Below are 20,365 nucleotides of genomic sequence, written 5' to 3'. Positions count from 1 at the left end.
AGACTATAGTCTATTTGAAATAGGTTGAGTTAGACTATAGTCTATTTGAAATAGGTTGAGTTAGACTATAGTCTATTTGAAATAGAGTTAGTTATTTGAAATATAGTCTATTTGATATAGGTTGAGTTAGACTATAGTCTATTTGAAATAGGTTGAGTTAGACTATAGTCTATTTGAAATAGGTTGAGTTAGTCTATTAGAAATAGGTTGAGTTAGACTATAGTCTATTTGAAATAGGTTGAGTTAGACTATAGTCTATTTGAAATAGGTTGAGTTAGACTATAGTCTATTTGAAATAGGTTGAGTTAGTCTATTTGAAATAGGTTGAGTTAGACTATAGTCTATTTGAAATAGGTTGAGCTAGACTATAGTCTATTTGAAATAGACTATAGTCTATTTGATATAGGTTGAGTTAGACTATAGTCTATTTGAAATAGGTTGAGTTAGACTATAGTCTATTTGAAATAGGTTGAGTTAGACTATAGTCTATTTGAAATAGGTTGAGTTAGACTATAGTCTATTTGATATAGGTTGAGTTAGACTATAGTCTATTTGAAATAGGTTGAGTTAGTCTATTTGAAATAGGTTGAGTTAGTCTATTTGAAATAGGTTGAGTTAGACTATAGTCTATTTGAAATAGGTTGAGTTAGACTATAGTCTATTTGAAATAGGTTGAGTTAGTCTATTTGAAATAGGTTGAGTTAGACTATAGTCTATTTGAAATAGGTTGAGTTAGACTATAGTCTATTTGAAATAGGTTGAGTTAGTTGGACGAGAGTCGATCTATTTGAAATAGGTTGAGTTAGACTATAGTCTATTTGAAATAGGTTGAGCTAGACTATAGTCTATTTGAAATAGACTATAGTCTATTTGATATAGGTTGAGTTAGACTATAGTCTATTTGAAATAGGTTGAGTTAGACTATAGTCTATTTGAAATAGTCTATTTGATATAGGTTGAGTTAGACTATAGTCTATTTGAAATAGGTTGAGTTAGACTATAGTCTATTTGAAATAGGTTGAGTTAGTCTATTTGAAATAGGTTGAGTTAGACTATAGTCTATTTGAAATAGGTTGAGTTAGACTATAGTCTATTTGAAATAGGTTGAGTTAGACTATAGTCTATTTGAAATAGGTTGAGTTAGACTATAGTCTATTTGAAATAGGTTGAGTTAGACTATAGTCTATTTGAAATAGGTTGAGTTAGACTATAGTCTATTTGAAATAGGTTGAGTTAGACTATAGTCTATTTGATATAGGTTGAGTTAGACTATAGTCTATTTGAAATAGGTTGAGTTAGACTATAGTCTATTTGAAATAGGTTGAGTTAGTCTATTTGAAATAGGTTGAGTTAGTCTATTTGAAATAGGTTGAGTTAGACTATAGTCTATTTGAAATAGGTTGAGTTAGACTATAGTCTATTTGAAATAGGTTGAGTTAGACTATAGTCTATTTGAAATAGGTTGAGTTAGACTATAGTCTATTTGAAATAGGTTGAGCTAGACTATAGTCTATTTGAAATAGACTATAGTCTATTTGATATAGGTTGAGTTAGACTATAGTCTATTTGAAATAGGTTGAGTTAGACTATAGTCTATTTGAAATAGGTTGAGTTAGACTATAGTCTATTTGAAATAGGTTGAGTTAGACTATAGTCTATTTGATATAGGTTGAGTTAGACTATAGTCTATTTGAAATAGGTTGAGTTAGTCTATTTGAAATAGGTTGAGTTAGACTATAGTCTATTTGAAATAGGTTGAGTTAGACTATAGTCTATTTGAAATAGGTTGAGTTAGACTATAGTCTATTTGAAATAGGTTGAGTTAGACTATAGTCTATTTGAAATAGGTTGAGTTAGACTATAGTCTATTTGAAATAGGTTGAGTTAGACTATAGTCTATTTGAAATAGGTTGAGTTAGACTATAGTCTATTTGATATAGGTTGAGTTAGACTATAGTCTATTTGAAATAGGTTGAGTTAGACTATAGTCTATTTGAAATAGGTTGAGTTAGTCTATTTGAAATAGGTTGAGTTAGTCTATTTGAAATAGGTTGAGTTAGACTATAGTCTATTTGAAATAGGTTGAGTTAGACTATAGTCTATTTGAAATAGGTTGAGTTAGACTATAGTCTATTTGAAATAGGTTGAGTTAGACTATAGTCTATTTGAAATAGGTTGAGCTAGACTATAGTCTATTTGAAATAGACTATAGTCTATTTGATATAGGTTGAGTTAGACTATAGTCTATTTGAAATAGGTTGAGTTAGACTATAGTCTATTTGAAATAGGTTGAGTTAGACTATAGTCTATTTGAAATAGGTTGAGTTAGACTATAGTCTATTTGAAATAGGTTGAGTTAGTCTATTAGAAATAGGTTGAGTTAGACTATAGTCTATTTGAAATAGGTTGAGTTAGACTATAGTCTATTTGAAATAGGTTGAGTTAGACTATAGTCTATTTGAAATAGGTTGAGTTAGTCTATTTGAAATAGGTTGAGTTAGACTATAGTCTATTTGAAATAGGTTGAGCTAGACTATAGTCTATTTGAAATAGACTATAGTCTATTTGATATAGGTTGAGTTAGACTATAGTCTATTTGAAATAGGTTGAGTTAGACTATAGTCTATTTGAAATAGGTTGAGTTAGACTATAGTCTATTTGAAATAGGTTGAGTTAGACTATAGTCTATTTGATATAGGTTGAGTTAGACTATAGTCTATTTGAAATAGGTTGAGTTAGTCTATTTGAAATAGGTTGAGTTAGTCTATTTGAAATAGGTTGAGTTAGACTATAGTCTATTTGAAATAGGTTGAGTTAGACTATAGTCTATTTGAAATAGGTTGAGTTAGTCTATTTGAAATAGGTTGAGTTAGACTATAGTCTATTTGAAATAGGTTGAGTTAGACTATAGTCTATTTGAAATAGGTTGAGTTAGTTGGACGAGAGTCGATCTATTTGAAATAGGTTGAGTTAGACTATAGTCTATTTGAAATAGGTTGAGCTAGACTATAGTCTATTTGAAATAGACTATAGTCTATTTGATATAGGTTGAGTTAGACTATAGTCTATTTGAAATAGGTTGAGTTAGACTATAGTCTATTTGAAATAGGTTGAGTTAGACTATAGTCTATTTGATATAGGTTGAGTTAGACTATAGTCTATTTGAAATAGGTTGAGTTAGACTATAGTCTATTTGAAATAGGTTGAGTTAGTCTATTTGAAATAGGTTGAGTTAGACTATAGTCTATTTGAAATAGGTTGAGTTAGACTATAGTCTATTTGAAATAGGTTGAGTTAGACTATAGTCTATTTGAAATAGGTTGAGTTAGACTATAGTCTATTTGAAATAGGTTGAGTTAGACTATAGTCTATTTGAAATAGGTTGAGTTAGACTATAGTCTATTTGAAATAGGTTGAGTTAGACTATAGTCTATTTGATATAGGTTGAGTTAGACTATAGTCTATTTGAAATAGGTTGAGTTAGACTATAGTCTATTTGAAATAGGTTGAGTTAGTCTATTTGAAATAGGTTGAGTTAGTCTATTTGAAATAGGTTGAGTTAGACTATAGTCTATTTGAAATAGGTTGAGTTAGACTATAGTCTATTTGAAATAGGTTGAGTTAGACTATAGTCTATTTGAAATAGGTTGAGTTAGACTATAGTCTATTTGAAATAGGTTGAGCTAGACTATAGTCTATTTGAAATAGACTATAGTCTATTTGATATAGGTTGAGTTAGACTATAGTCTATTTGAAATAGGTTGAGTTAGACTATAGTCTATTTGAAATAGGTTGAGTTAGACTATAGTCTATTTGAAATAGGTTGAGTTAGACTATAGTCTATTTGATATAGGTTGAGTTAGACTATAGTCTATTTGAAATAGGTTGAGTTAGTCTATTTGAAATAGGTTGAGTTAGACTATAGTCTATTTGAAATAGGTTGAGTTAGACTATAGTCTATTTGAAATAGGTTGAGTTAGACTATAGTCTATTTGAAATAGGTTGAGTTAGACTATAGTCTATTTGAAATAGGTTGAGTTAGACTATAGTCTATTTGAAATAGGTTGAGTTAGACTATAGTCTATTTGAAATAGGTTGAGTTAGACTATAGTCTATTTGATATAGGTTGAGTTAGACTATAGTCTATTTGAAATAGGTTGAGTTAGACTATAGTCTATTTGAAATAGGTTGAGTTAGTCTATTTGAAATAGGTTGAGTTAGTCTATTTGAAATAGGTTGAGTTAGACTATAGTCTATTTGAAATAGGTTGAGTTAGACTATAGTCTATTTGAAATAGGTTGAGTTAGACTATAGTCTATTTGAAATAGGTTGAGTTAGACTATAGTCTATTTGAAATAGGTTGAGCTAGACTATAGTCTATTTGAAATAGACTATAGTCTATTTGATATAGGTTGAGTTAGACTATAGTCTATTTGAAATAGGTTGAGTTAGACTATAGTCTATTTGAAATAGGTTGAGTTAGACTATAGTCTATTTGAAATAGGTTGAGTTAGACTATAGTCTATTTGATATAGGTTGAGTTAGACTATAGTCTATTTGAAATAGGTTGAGTTAGTCTATTTGAAATAGGTTGAGTTAGTCTATTTGAAATAGGTTGAGTTAGACTATAGTCTATTTGAAATAGGTTGAGTTAGACTATAGTCTATTTGAAATAGGTTGAGTTAGACTATAGTCTATTTGAAATAGGTTGAGTTAGTCTATTTGAAATAGGTTGAGTTAGACTATAGTCTATTTGAAATAGGTTGAGTTAGTCTATTTGAAATAGGTTGAGTTAGTCTATTTGAAATAGGTTGAGTTAGACTATAGTCTATTTGAAATAGGTTGAGTTAGACTATAGTCTATTTGATATAGGTTGAGTTAGACTATAGTCTATTTGAAATAGGTTGAGTTAGTCTATTTGAAATAGGTTGAGTTAGTCTATTTGAAATAGGTTGAGTTAGACTATAGTCTATTTGAAATAGGTTGAGTTAGACTATAGTCTATTTGAAATAGGTTGAGTTAGTCTATTTGAAATAGGTTGAGTTAGACTATAGGCATATCTATGACTCCACAAATTAAGCGCAGGTTGACGTTTATTGTCATCAATCTTGCCCTGGAGGCAGAACTGAGTGATTTCTGAAGATGGGCCATCTGTAAAGTCAAAATTTGCTATATATTTTTTTTTTAATTCTTTAAAACAAAAATGTGCTTTTTGGTCTTCATTTAAAGTTTGTTTGATTATATGCATTAGGGTTAGCAGTGTGGTTAGGTTTCAAATCAGATGTTCTGTAGTAATGTAGCTCGTAGACAGATGTGTAGCCAGATAGGACTATCAATGAGGTCTGGTTGTCATTGTAAATAACAAGTTTGAGCAAACACACTAAAGTTTCTTAAAACGTATCATTCTAGTTGTGAGTATGAATTTGATCTCAATTGACTTGCCTGGATAAATAAATAAATAGTTGTAAACTCACAGTGGTGCCCTCTACTCTCTGAAGTCCCAGAAGCCCCGGCTCTACCAGGATGTCACAGTCCAGTACCCGCTCCCCCCTATCTGACCCACTGGAGGGGGAGTCTACAGGCCTGGCACATAGATACACAGAGAGAGAACAGGGGAGTATCACTAAAACGCAAAACCTACCATAAGATACAAAAATACACACACTGTCTCTTACCCCGTCTCTGGTAGGGGTGTGTTGGGTACACACACTGTCTCTTACCCTGTCTCTGGTAGGGGTGTGTTGGGTACACACACGGTCTCTTACCCTGTCTCTGGTAGGGGTGTGTTGGGTACACACACTGTCTCTTACCCTGTCTCTGGTAGGGGTGTGTTGGGTACACACACGGTCTCTTACCCTGTCTCTGGTAGGGGTGTGTTGGGTACACACACTGTCTCTTACCCTGTCTCTGGTAGGGGTGTGTTGGGTACACACACTGTCTCTTACCCTGTCTCTGGTAGGGGTGTGTTGGGTACACACACTGTCTCTCTGTGTAGTAGCAGGTCGTTGAGCAGTCTGGTCTGGGCTGAGTTTACCTGGTGGTCCCCAGTACAGTCTCCACTGTCTGACACATTCACTATGTGGTCCCGCATCTTACAGCCCTGAGACAAACAGACACACACCGTTTTGACAAGATTCAAGTGTGAAATGTGTCAAATATGTATTGTGTGAGATGCAAACTATTCAAAGCATGGTCACCTCACAACTCCAAGTGTGTGTGAGTGTGGTCCTACCTTGGGCATGCCGGTGGGGTCAGTGTGTTCCTACCTTGGGAATGCCGGTGGGGTCAGTGTGGTCCTACCTTGGGAATGCCGGTGGGGTCAGTGTGGTCCTACCTTGGGAATGCCGGTGGGGTCAGTGTGTGAGTGTGGTCCTTCCTTGGGAATGCCGGTGGGGTCAGTGTGTGAGTGTGGTCCTACCTTGGGCATGCCGGTGGGGTCAGTGTGTTCCTACCTTGGGCATGCCGGTGGGGTCAGTGTGTTCCTATCTTGGGAATGCCGGTGGGGTCAGTGTGTGAGTGTGTTCCTACCTTGGGAATGCCGGTGGGGTCAGTGTGTGAGTGTGTTCCTACCTTGGGCATGCCGGTGGGGTCAGTGTGTGAGTGTGTTTCTACCTTGGGCATGCCGGTGGGGTCAGTGTGTGAGTGTGGTCTACCTTGGGCATGCCGGTGGGGTCAGTGTGGTCCTACCTTGGGCATGCCGGTGGGGTCAGTGTGTTCCTACCTTGGGCATGCCGGTGGGGTCAGTGTGTTCCTATCTTGGGAATGCCGGTGGGGTCAGTGTGTGAGTGTGTTCCTACCTTGGAAATGCCGGTGGGGTCAGTGTGTGAGTGTGTTCCTACCTTGGGCATGCCGGTGGGGTCAGTGTGTGAGTGTGTTCCTACCTTGGGAATGCCGGTGGGGTCAGTGTGTGAGTGTGGTCTACCTTGGGCATGCCGGTGGGGTCAGTGTGGTCCTACCTTGGGCATGCCGGTGGGGTCAGTGTGTTCCTACCTTGGGCATGCCGGTGGGGTCAGTGTGTTCCTATCTTGGGAATGCCGGTGGGGTCAGTGTGTGAGTGTGTTCCTACCTTGGAAATGCCGGTGGGGTCAGTGTGTGAGTGTGTTCCTACCTTGGGCATGCCGGTGGGGTCAGTGTGGTCCTACCTTGGGCATGCCGGTGGGGTCAGTGTGTTCCTACCTTGGGCATGCCGGTGGGGTCAGTGTGTTCCTATCTTGGGAATGCCGGTGGGGTCAGTGTGTGAGTGTGTTCCTACCTTGGAAATGCCGGTGGGGTCAGTGTGTGAGTGTGTTCCTACCTTGGGCATGCCGGTGGGGTCAGTGTGTGAGTGTGTTCCTACCTTGGGAATGCCGGTGGGGTCAGTGTGTGAGTGTGTTTCTACCTTGGGCATGCCGGTGGGGTCAGTGTATGAGTGTGGTCTACCTTGGGCATGCCGGTGGGGTCAGTGTGGTCCTACCTTGGGCATGCCGGTGGGGTCAGTGTGTTCCTACCTTGGGCATGCCGGTGGGGTCAGTGTGTTCCTATCTTGGGAATGCCGGTGGGGTCAGTGTGTGAGTGTGTTCCTACCTTGGGCATGCCGGTGGGGTCAGTGTGTGAGTGTGGTCTACCTTGGGCATGCCGGTGGGGTCAGTGTGGTCCTACCTTGGGCATGCCGGTGGGGTCAGTGTGTTCCTACCTTGGGCATGCCGGTGGGGTCAGTGTGTTCCTATCTTGGGAATGCCGGTGGGGTCAGTGTGTGAGTGTGTTCCTACCTTGGGAATGCCGGTGGGGTCAGTGTGTGAGTGTGTTCCTACCTTGGGCATGCCGGTGGGGTCAGTGTGTGAGTGTGTTCCTACCTTGGGAATGCCGGTGGGGTCAGTGTGTGAGTGTGTTTCTACCTTGGGCATGCCGGTGGGGTCAGTGTGTGAGTGTGGTCTACCTTGGGCATGCCGGTGGGGTCAGTGTGGTCCTAGCTTGGGCATGCCGGTGGGGTCAGTGTGTTCCTACCTTGGGCTGGCCGGTGGGGTCAGTGTGTTCCTACCTTGAGAATGCCGGTGGGGTCAGTGTGGTCCTACCTTGGGCATGCCGGTGGGGTCAGTGTGTGAGTGTGGTCCTACCTTGGGATTGCCGGTGGGGTCAGTGTGTCTGTGTGTTCCTACCTTGGGCATGCCGGTGGGGTCAGTGTGTGAGTGTGGTTCTACCTTGGGCATGCCGGTGGGGTCAGTGTGTCTGTGTGGTCCTACCTTGGGAATGCCGGTGGGGTCAGTGTGTGAGTGTGTTCCTACCTTGGGCATGCCGGTGGGGTCAGTGTGTGAGTGTGTTCCTACCTTGGGAATGCCGGTGTGGTCAGTGTGTGAGTGTGTTCCTACCTTGGGCATGCCGGTGGGGTCAGTGTGTGAGTGTGGTCCTACCTTGGGCATGCCGGTGGGGTCAGTGTGTGAGTGTGGTCCTACCTTGGGCATGCCGGTGGGGTCAGTAGTGAGTGTGTTCCTACCTTGGACATGCCGGTGGGGTCAGTGTGTTCCTACCTTGGGAATGCCGGTGGGGTCAGTGTGTGAGTGTGGTCTACCTTGGGCATGCCGGTGGGGTCAGTGTGGTCCTACCTTGGGCATGCCGTCGGGGTCAGTGTGTTCCTACCTTGGGAAGCCGGTGGGGTCAGTGTGGTCCTACCTTGGGATTGCCGGTGGGGTCAGTGTGTGTGTGTGGTCCTACCTTAGGAATGCCGGTGGGGTCAGTGTGGTCCTACCTTGGGCATGCCGGTGGGGTCAGTGTGTGAGTGTGGTCCTACCTTGGGATTGCCGGTGGGGTCAGTGTGTCTGTGTGGTCCTACCTTGGGAATGCCGGTGGGGTCAGTGTGGTCCTACCTTGGGAATGCCGGTGGGGTCAGTGTGGTCCTACCTTGGGAATGCCGGTGGGGTCAAAGCGTAGCGTCCTCTGGTTGCAGCAGGGGTAGATGCCCGTCCCGTGCCAGCCCTGCTCTGTCCCCATGCCTGGGTACAACACAACCTCTGGGTGATACCGACAGTGGGACAGCTCCGCACACACAAACACCTGGAGACACACACACACACACAGTCTTGTTCTGGATGCATTACACAATGCCTGGAGTATGCATGCATACACGCAAACAGCCCCCCTACCTGTTGGCAGTGGGAGCAGGTGAGGTGGTTGATGGTTCCCCAGATCCTCCAGTAGACCAGCACCCAGGACTTCAGCTCCTCATACAGTCCTGTCATGTAATCATGGACCTCCCATCTCTTCTGCCTACAGACCAGATGTAGTGATAGATCATGGACCTCATATATCTTCTGCCTACAGACCAGAGGTAGTGATACATCATGGACCTCATATATCTTCTGCCTACAGACCAGAGGTAGTGATAGATCATGTACCTCCCATCTCTTCTGCCTACAGACCAGAGGTAGTGATAGATCATGGACCTCCCATCTCTTCTGCCTACAGACCAGAGGTAGTGATACATCATGTACCTCCCATCTCTTCTGCCTACAGACCAGAGGTAGTGATAGATCATGTACCTCCCATCTCTTCTGCCTACAGACCAGAGGTAGTGATACATCATGTACCTCCCATCTCTTCTGCCTACAGACCAGAGGTAGTGATAGATCATGGACCTCCATATCTTCTGCCTACAGACCAGAGGTAGTGATACATCATGTACCTCCCATCTCTTCTGCCTACAGACCAGAGGTAGTGATACATCATGTACCTCCCATCTCTTCTGCCTACAGACCAGAGGTAGTGATAGATCATGGACCTCCATATCTTCTGCCTACAGACCAGAGGTAGTGATAGATCATGGACCTCCCATCTCTTCTGCCTACAGACCAGAGGTAGTGATAGATCATGGACCTCCCATCTCTTCTGCCTACAGACCAGAGGTAGTGATACATCATGTACCTCCCATCTCTTCTGCCTACAGACCAGAGGTAGTGATAGATCATGGACCTCCCATCTCTTCTGCCTACAGACCAGAGGTAGTGATAGATCATGGACCTCCCATCTCTCCTGCCTACAGACCAGAGGTAGTGATAGATCATGGACCTCCCATCTCTTCTGCCTACAGACCAGAGGTAGTGATAGATCATGGACCTCCCATCTCTTCTGCCTACAGACCAGAGGTGGTGATAGATCATGTACCTCCCATCTCTCCTGCCTACAGACCAGAGGTAGTGATAGATCATGGACCTCCCATCTATTCTGCCTACAGACCAGAGGTAGTGATAGAAATGACTCTCCTTTATTCTGTACATGTTTCTGGAACCACAAAACAATGTTGTCCAGGCTGGTCCTTGGAACCAACTCAGTGTCCACCCTGAGACTGGAAGGTCAGGAGTTCTGCTCGTCACTGCATTAAGGAGATAGATTGGGGGTAAGGTCCTGTGATAGACTAGTGTCCTGTCCAGGGGGTGTACTGAGGTGATAGACTAGTGTCCTGTCCAGGGGGTGTACTGAGGTGATAGACTAGTGTCCTGTCCAGGGGGTGTACTGAGGTGATAGACTAGTGTCCTGTCCAGGGGGTGTACTGAGGTGATAGACTAGTGTCCTGTCCAGGGGGTGTACTGAGGTGATAGACTAGTGTCCTGTCCAGGGGGTGTAACAGCAGAGGGAGCACCCCCCTAATCCACATTGTCGGGACAGCAGTGGAGGAGATGGAACGGTTCAAGTTCCTCGGCGTACACATCACGGACAAACTTAAAATGTTCCACCCACACAGACAGTGCAGTGAGGCTGAATAAATTAGGCTTGTCACCTAAAACCCTTGAGAGCATCCTGTCGGGCTGTATCACCGCCTGGTACGGCAACAGCACCGCCCACAACCACAGGGCTCTCCAGAGGGTGGTGCGGTCTGCACAACGCATCACCGGGGGAAAACTACCTGCCCTCCAGGACACCTACACCACCCGATGTCACAGGAAGGCCAAAAAGTTCATCAAAGACAACAACCACCCAAGCTACTGCCTGTTCACCCCGCTATCATCCAGAAGGCGAGGTCAGTACAGGTGCATCAAAGCTGGGACCGAGAGACTGAAAAACAGCTTCTATCTCAAGGCCATCAGACTGTTAAACAGCCATCACTAACACAGAGAGGCTGCTACCTACATACAGACTTTAAATCACTGGCCACTTTAATAAATAGATCACTAGTCACTTGAATAATGCCACTTTTGTAATGTTTACATATCTTGCATTACTCATCTCATATGTATATACTGTATTTTATACTATCTATTCTATGACGCTCTGTCATAGATGTGTGTATTAGGTAGTTGGTGGGGAATTGTTAGATTACTTGTTAGATTTGTGTGTATTAGGTAGTTGTTGTGGAATTTGTTAGATTACTTGTTAGATATTACTGCACTGTCAGAACTAGAAACACAAGCATTTCACTCTACTCGCAATAACATCTGCTAACCCTGTGTATGTGACCAATAACATCTGCTAACCCTGTGTATGTGACCAATAACATCTGCTAACCGTGTGTATGTGACCAATAACATCTGCTAACCATGTGTATGTGACCAATAACATCTGCTAATCGTGTGTATGTGACCAATAACATCTGCTAATCGTGTGTATGTGACCAATAACATCTGCTAACCCTGTGTATGTGACCAATAACATCTGCTAACCCTGTGTATGTGACCAATAACATCTGCTAACCGTGTGTATATGACCAATAACATCTGCTAACCCTGTGTATGTGACCAATAACATCTGCTAACCCTGTGTATGTGACCAATAACATCTGCTAACCCTGTGTATGTGACCAATAACATCTGCTAACCCTGTGTATGTGACCAATAACATCTGCTAACCATGTGTATGTGATGTGACCAATAACATCTGCTAACCCTGTGTATGTGACCAATAACATCTGCTAACCCTGTGTATGTGACCAATAACATCTGCTAACCGTGTGTATGTGACCAATAACATCTGCTAACCCTGTGTATGTGACCAATAACATCTGCTAACCCTGTGTATGTGACCAATAACATCTGCTAACCCTGTGTATGTGACCAATAACATCTGCTAACCCTGTGTATGTGACCAATAACATCTGCTAACCCTGTGTATGTGACCAATAACATCTGCTAACCCTGTGTATGTGACCAATAACATCTGCTAACCATGTGTATGTGATGTGACCAATAACATCTGCTAACCATGTGTATGTGATGTGACCAATAACATCTGCTAACCCTGTGTATGTGATCAATAACATCTGCTAACCATGTGTATGTGACCAATAACATCTGCTAACCATGTGTATGTGACCAATAACATCTGCTAACCATGTGTATGTGATGTGACCAATAACATCTGCTAACCGTGTGTATGTGACCAATAACATCTGCTAACCCTGTGTATGTGACCAATAACATCTGCTAATCGTGTGTATGTGACCAATAACATCTGCTAACCCTGTGTATGTGACCAATAACATCTGCTAATCGTGTGTATGTGACCAGTAACATCTGCTAACCCTGTGTATGTGACCAATAACATCTGCTAACCCTGTGTATGTGACCAATAACATCTGCTAACCCTGTGTATGTGACCAGTAACATCTGCTAACCCTGTGTATGTGACCAATAACATCTGCTAATCGTGTGTATGTGACCAGTAACATCTGCTAACCCTGTGTATGTGACCAGTAACATCTGCTAACCCTGTGTATGTGACCAATAACATCTGCTAATCGTGTGTATGTGACCAATAACATCTGCTAATCGTGTGTATGTGACCAGTAACATCTGCTAACCCTGTGTATGTGACCAATAACATCTGCTAATCGTGTGTATGTGACCAATAACATCTGCTAACCCTGTGTATGTGACCAATAACATCTGCTAATCGTGTGTATGTGACCAATAACATCTGCTAATCGTGTGTATGTGACCAATAACATCTGCTAACCCTGTGTATGTGACCAATAACATCTGCTAACCCTGTGTATGTGACCAATAACATCTGCTAACCCTGTGTATGTGACCAATAACATCTGCTAACCCTGTGTATGTGACCAATAACATCTGCTAATCGTGTGTATGTGACCAATAACATCTGCTAATCGTGTGTATGTGACCAATAACATCTGCTAACCCTGTGTATGTGACCAATAACATCTGCTAACCCTGTGTATGTGACCAATAACATCTGCTAACCGTGTGTATGTGACCAATAACATCTGCTAACCCTGTGTATGTGACCAATAACATCTGCTAACCCTGTGTATGTGACCAATAACATCTGCTAACCCTGTGTATGTGACCAATAACATCTGCTAACCGTGTGTATGTGATGTGACCAATAACATCTGCTAACCCTGTGTATGTGACCAATAACATCTGCTAATCGTGTGTATGTGACCAGTAACATCTGCTAACCATGTGTATGTGATGTGACCAATAACATCTGCTAACCCTGTGTATGTGACCAATAACATCTGCTAACCGTGTGTATGTGACCAATAACATCTGCTAGCCCTGTGTATGTGACCAATAACATCTGCTAACCCTGTGTATGTGACCAATAACATCTGCTAACCCTGTGTATGTGACCAATAACATCTGCTAACCCTGTGTATGTGACCAATAACATCTGCTAACCCTGTGTATGTGACCAATAACATCTGCTAACCCTGTGTATGTGACCAATAACATCTGCTAACCATGTGTATGTGATGTGACCAATAACATCTGCTAACCATGTGTATGTGATGTGACCAATAACATCTGCTAACCCTGTGTATGTGATCAATAACATCTGCTAACCATGTGTATGTGACCAATAACATCTGCTAACCATGTGTATGTGACCAATAACATCTGCTAACCATGTGTATGTGATGTGACCAATAACATCTGCTAACCGTGTGTATGTGACCAATAACATCTGCTAACCCTGTGTATGTGACCAATAACATCTGCTAATCGTGTGTATGTGACCAATAACATCTGCTAACCGTGTGTATGTGACCAATAACATCTGCTAATCGTGTGTATGTGACCAATAACATCTGCTAATCGTGTGTATGTGACCAGTAACATCTGCTAACCCTGTGTATGTGACCAATAACATCTGCTAATCGTGTGTATGTGACCAATAACATCTGCTAACCCTGTGTATGTGACCAATAACATCTGCTAATCGTGTGTATGTGACCAATAACATCTGCTAATCGTGTGTATGTGACCAATAACATCTGCTAACCCTGTGTATGTGACCAATAACATCTGCTAACCCTGTGTATGTGACCAATAACATCTGCTAACCCTGTGTATGTGACCAATAACATCTGCTAACCCTGTGTATGTGACCAATAACATCTGCTAATCGTGTGTATGTGACCAATAACATCTGCTAATCGTGTGTATGTGACCAATAACATCTGCTAACCCTGTGTATGTGACCAATAACATCTGCTAACCCTGTGTATGTGACCAATAACATCTGCTAACCGTGTGTATGTGACCAATAACATCTGCTAACCCTGTGTATGTGACCAATAACATCTGCTAACCCTGTGTATGTGACCAATAACATCTGCTAACCCTGTGTATGTGACCAATAACATCTGCTAACCGTGTGTATGTGATGTGACCAATAACATCTGCTAACCCTGTGTATGTGACCAATAACATCTGCTAATCGTGTGTATGTGACCAGTAACATCTGCTAACCATGTGTATGTGATGTGACCAATAACATCTGCTAACCCTGTGTATGTGACCAATAACATCTGCTAACCGTGTGTATGTGACCAATAACATCTGCTAGCCCTGTGTATGTGACCAATAACATCTGCTAACCCTGTGTATGTGACCAATAACATCTGCTAACCCTGTGTATGTGACCAATAACATCTGCTAACCCTGTGTATGTGACCAATAACATCTGCTAACCCTGTGTATGTGACCAATAACATCTGCTAACCCTGTGTATGTGACCAATAACATCTGCTAACCATGTGTATGTGATGTGACCAATAACATCTGCTAACCATGTGTATGTGATGTGACCAATAACATCTGCTAACCCTGTGTATGTGATCAATAACATCTGCTAACCATGTGTATGTGACCAATAACATCTGCTAACCATGTGTATGTGACCAATAACATCTGCTAACCATGTGTATGTGATGTGACCAATAACATCTGCTAACCGTGTGTATGTGACCAATAACATCTGCTAACCCTGTGTATGTGACCAATAACATCTGCTAACCCTGTGTATGTGACCAATAACATCTGCTAACCGTGTGTATATGACCAATAACATCTGCTAACCCTGTGTATGTGACCAATAACATCTGCTAACCCTGTGTATGTGACCAATAACATCTGCTAACCCTGTGTATGTGACCAATAACATCTGCTAACCCTGTGTATGTGACCAATAACATCTGCTAACCCTGTGTATGTGATCAATAACATCTGCTAACCCTGTGTATGTGACCAATAACATCTGCTAACCCTGTGTATGTGACCAATAACATCTGCTAACCGTGTGTATGTGACCAATAACATCTGCTAACCCTGTGTATGTGACCAATAACATCTGCTAACCCTGTGTATGTGACCAATAACATCTGCTAACCCTGTGTATGTGACCAATAACATCTGCTAACCCTGTGTATGTGACCAATAACATCTGCTAACCCTGTGTATGTGACCAATAACATCTGCTAACCCTGTGTATGTGACCAATAACATCTGCTAACCATGTGTATGTGATGTGACCAATAACATCTGCTAACCATGTGTATGTGATCAATAACATCTGCTAACCATGTGTATGTGATCAATAACATCTGCTAACCATGTGTATGTGATGTGACCAATAACATCTGCTAACCGTGTGTATGTGACCAATAACATCTGCTAACCCTGTGTATGTGACCAATAACATCTGCTAATCGTGTGTATGTGACCAATAACATCTGCTAACCCTGTGTATGTGACCAATAACATCTGCTAATCGTGTGTATGTGACCAGTAACATCTGCTAACCCTGTGTATGTGACCAATAACATCTGCTAACCCTGTGTATGTGACCAATAACATCTGCTAACCCTGTGTATGTGACCAGTAACATCTGCTAACCCTGTGTATGTGACCAATAACATCTGCTAATCGTGTGTATGTGACCAGTAACATCTGCTAACCCTGTGTATGTGACCAGTAACATCTGCTAACCCTGTGTATGTGACCAATAACATCTGCTAATCGTGTGTATGTGACCAATAACATCTGCTAATCGTGTGTATGTGACCAGTAACATCTGCTAACCGTGTGTATGTGACCAATAACATCTGCTAATCGTGTGTATGTGACCAATAACATCTGCTAATCGTGTGTATGTGACCAGTAACATCTGCTAACCCTGTGTATGTGACCAATAACATCTGCTAATCGTGTGTATGTGACCAATAACATCTGCTAACCCTGTGTATGTGACCAATAACATCTGCTAATCGTGTGTATGTGACCAATAACATCTGCTAATCGTGTGTATGTGACCAATAACATCTGCTAACCCTGTGTATGTGACCAATAACATCTGCTAACCCTGTGTATGTGACCAATAACATCTGCTAACCCTGTGTATGTGACCAATAACATCTGCTAACCCTGTGTATGTGACCAATAACATCTGCTAACCCTGTGTATGTGACCAATAACATCTGCTAACCCTGTGTATGTGACCAATAACATCTGCTAACCCTGTGTATGTGACCAATAACATCTGCTAACCCTGTGTATGTGACCAATAACATCTGCTAACCGTGTGTATGTGATGTGACCAATAACATCTGCTAACCCTGTGTATGTGACCAATAACATCTGCTAATCGTGTGTATGTGACCAATAACATCTGCTAGCCCTGTGTATGTGACCAATAACATCTGCTAACCCTGTGTATGTGACCAATAACATCTGCTAACCCTGTGTATGTGACCAATAACATCTGCTAACCCTGTGTATGTGACCAATAACATCTGCTAACCCTGTGTATGTGACCAATAACATCTGCTAACCCTGTGTATGTGACCAATAACATCTGCTAACCCTGTGTATGTGACCAATAACATCTGCTAACCATGTGTATGTGATGTGACCAATAACATCTGCTAACCATGTGTATGTGATGTGACCAATAACATCTGCTAACCCTGTGTATGTGATCAATAACATCTGCTAACCATGTGTATGTGACCAATAACATCTGCTAACCATGTGTATGTGACCAATAACATCTGCTAACCATGTGTATGTGATGTGACCAATAACATCTGCTAACCGTGTGTATGTGACCAATAACATCTGCTAACCCTGTGTATGTGACCAATAACATCTGCTAATCGTGTGTATGTGACCAATAACATCTGCTAATCGTGTGTATGTGACCAATAACATCTGCTAATCGTGTGTATGTGACCAGTAACATCTGCTAACCCTGTGTATGTGACCAATAACATCTGCTAACCGTGTGTATGTGACCAATAACATCTGCTAACCCTGTGTATGTGACCAATAACATCTGCTAACCCTGTGTATGTGACCAATAACATCTGCTAACCGTGTGTATGTGACCAATAACATCTGCTAACCCTGTGTATGTGACCAATAACATCTGCTAACCATGTGTATGTGACCAATAACATCTGCTAACCATGTGTATGTGATGTGACCAATAACATCTGCTAACCGTGTGTATGTGACCAATAACATCTGCTAACCCTGTGTATGTGACCAATAACATCTGCTAATCGTGTGTATGTGACCAATAACATCTGCTAACCCTGTGTATGTGACCAATAACATCTGCTAATCGTGTGTATGTGACCAGTAACATCTGCTAACCCTGTGTATGTGACCAATAACATCTGCTAACCCTGTGTATGTGACCAATAACATCTGCTAACCCTGTGTATGTGACCAGTAACATCTGCTAACCCTGTGTATGTGACCAATAACATCTGCTAATCGTGTGTATGTGACCAGTAACATCTGCTAACCCTGTGTATGTGACCAGTAACATCTGCTAACCCTGTGTATGTGACCAATAACATCTGCTAATCGTGTGTATGTGACCAATAACATCTGCTAATCGTGTGTATGTGACCAGTAACATCTGCTAACCGTGTGTATGTGACCAATAACATCTGCTAATCGTGTGTATGTGACCAATAACATCTGCTAATCGTGTGTATGTGACCAATAACATCTGCTAATCGTGTGTATGTGACCAGTAACATCTGCTAACCCTGTGTATGTGACCAATAACATCTGCTAATCGTGTGTATGTGACCAATAACATCTGCTAACCCTGTGTATGTGACCAATAACATCTGCTAACCCTGTGTATGTGACCAATAACATCTGCTAACCCTGTGTATGTGACCAATAACATCTGCTAACCCTGTGTATGTGACCAATAACATCTGCTAACCCTGTGTATGTGACCAGTAACATCTGCTAACCGTGTGTATGTGACCAATAACATCTGCTAATCGTGTGTATGTGACCAATAACATCTGCTAATCGTGTGTATGTGACCAGTAACATCTGCTAACCCTGTGTATGTGACCAATAACATCTGCTAATCGTGTGTATGTGACCAATAACATCTGCTAACCCTGTGTATGTGACCAATAACATCTGCTAATCGTGTGTATGTGACCAATAACATCTGCTAATCGTGTGTATGTGACCAATAACATCTGCTAACCCTGTGTATGTGACCAATAACATCTGCTAACCCTGTGTATGTGACCAATAACATCTGCTAACCCTGTGTATGTGACCAATAACATCTGCTAACCCTGTGTATGTGACCAATAACATCTGCTAACCCTGTGTATGTGACCAATAACATCTGCTAATCGTGTGTATGTGACCAATAACATCTGCTAATCGTGTGTATGTGACCAATAACATCTGCTAACCCTGTGTATGTGACCAATAACATCTGCTAACACTGTGTATGTGACCAATAACATCTGCTAACCCTGTGTATGTGACCAATAACATCTGCTAACCGTGTGTATGTGACCAATAACATCTGCTAACCCTGTGTATGTGACCAATAACATCTGCTAACCCTGTGTATGTGACCAATAACATCTGCTAACCGTGTGTATGTGACCAATAACATCTGCTAACCCTGTGTATGTGACCAATAACATCTGCTAACCCTGTGTATGTGACCAATAACATCTGCTAACCCTGTGTATGTGACCAATAACATCTGCTAACCGTGTGTATGTGATGTGACCAATAACATCTGCTAACCCTGTGTATGTGACCAATAACATCTGCTAATCGTGTGTATGTGACCAGTAACATCTGCTAACCATGTGTATGTGATGTGACCAATAACATCTGCTAACCCTGTGTATGTGACCAATAACATCTGCTAACCGTGTGTATGTGACCAATAACATCTGCTAGCCCTGTGTATGTGACCAATAACATCTGCTAACCCTGTGTATGTGACCAATAACATCTGCTAACCCTGTGTATGTGACCAATAACATCTGCTAACCCTGTGTATGTGACCAATAACATCTGCTAACCCTGTGTATGTGACCAATAACATCTGCTAACCCTGTGTATGTGACCAATAACATCTGCTAACCCTGTGTATGTGACCAATAACATCTGCTAACCATGTGTATGTGATGTGACCAATAACATCTGCTAACCATGTGTATGTGATGTGACCAATAACATCTGCTAACCCTGTGTATGTGATCAATAACATCTGCTAACCATGTGTATGTGACCAATAACATCTGCTAACCATGTGTATGTGACCAATAACATCTGCTAACCATGTGTATGTGATGTGACCAATAACATCTGCTAACCGTGTGTATGTGACCAATAACATCTGCTAACCCTGTGTATGTGACCAATAACATCTGCTAATCGTGTGTATGTGACCAATAACATCTGCTAACCCTGTGTATGTGACCAATAACATCTGCTAATCGTGTGTGTGACCAGTAACATCTGCTAACCCTGTGTATGTGACCAATAACATCTGCTAACCCTGTGTATGTGACCAATAACATCTGCTAACCCTGTGTATGTGACCAGTAACATCTGCTAACCCTGTGTATGTGACCAATAACATCTGCTAATCGTGTGTATGTGACCAGTAACATCTGCTAACCCTGTGTATGTGACCAGTAACATCTGCTAACCCTGTGTATGTGACCAATAACATCTGCTAATCGTGTGTATGTGACCAATAACATCTGCTAATCGTGTGTATGTGACCAGTAACATCTGCTAACCGTGTGTATGTGACCAATAACATCTGCTAATCGTGTGTATGTGACCAATAACAT

General features: G+C 41.8%; 1 protein-coding gene across 3 annotated transcripts in view; it reads right to left on the bottom strand.

The window, feature by feature from the left end:
- The window catches only part of sanbr (SANT and BTB domain regulator of CSR), a 45,163-nt gene that overhangs the window by 9,654 nt on the left and 15,144 nt on the right, over window positions 1-20,365 (bottom strand). For all 3 annotated transcript variants that reach the window (XM_065023013.1, XM_065023012.1, XM_065023014.1), the window contains 4 exons: window positions 9,117-9,240; window positions 8,875-9,027; window positions 5,946-6,100; window positions 5,475-5,583 (listed from right to left, as the gene is read on the bottom strand). In XM_065023013.1, coding sequence (XP_064879085.1) covers window positions 5,475-5,583; window positions 5,946-6,100; window positions 8,875-9,027; window positions 9,117-9,240 — 541 coding nt within the window. The remainder of the gene's footprint in view (window positions 1-5,474; window positions 5,584-5,945; window positions 6,101-8,874; window positions 9,028-9,116; window positions 9,241-20,365) is intronic.

Source organism: Oncorhynchus nerka, linkage group LG10 (assembly GCF_034236695.1).
Source record: "Oncorhynchus nerka isolate Pitt River linkage group LG10, Oner_Uvic_2.0, whole genome shotgun sequence".
In the NCBI taxonomy this organism is placed as follows: domain Eukaryota; kingdom Metazoa; phylum Chordata; class Actinopteri; order Salmoniformes; family Salmonidae; genus Oncorhynchus; species Oncorhynchus nerka.
The sequence above is the reverse complement of the archived record's forward strand: the minus strand, read 5'-3'. Positions and strand labels throughout refer to the sequence as shown.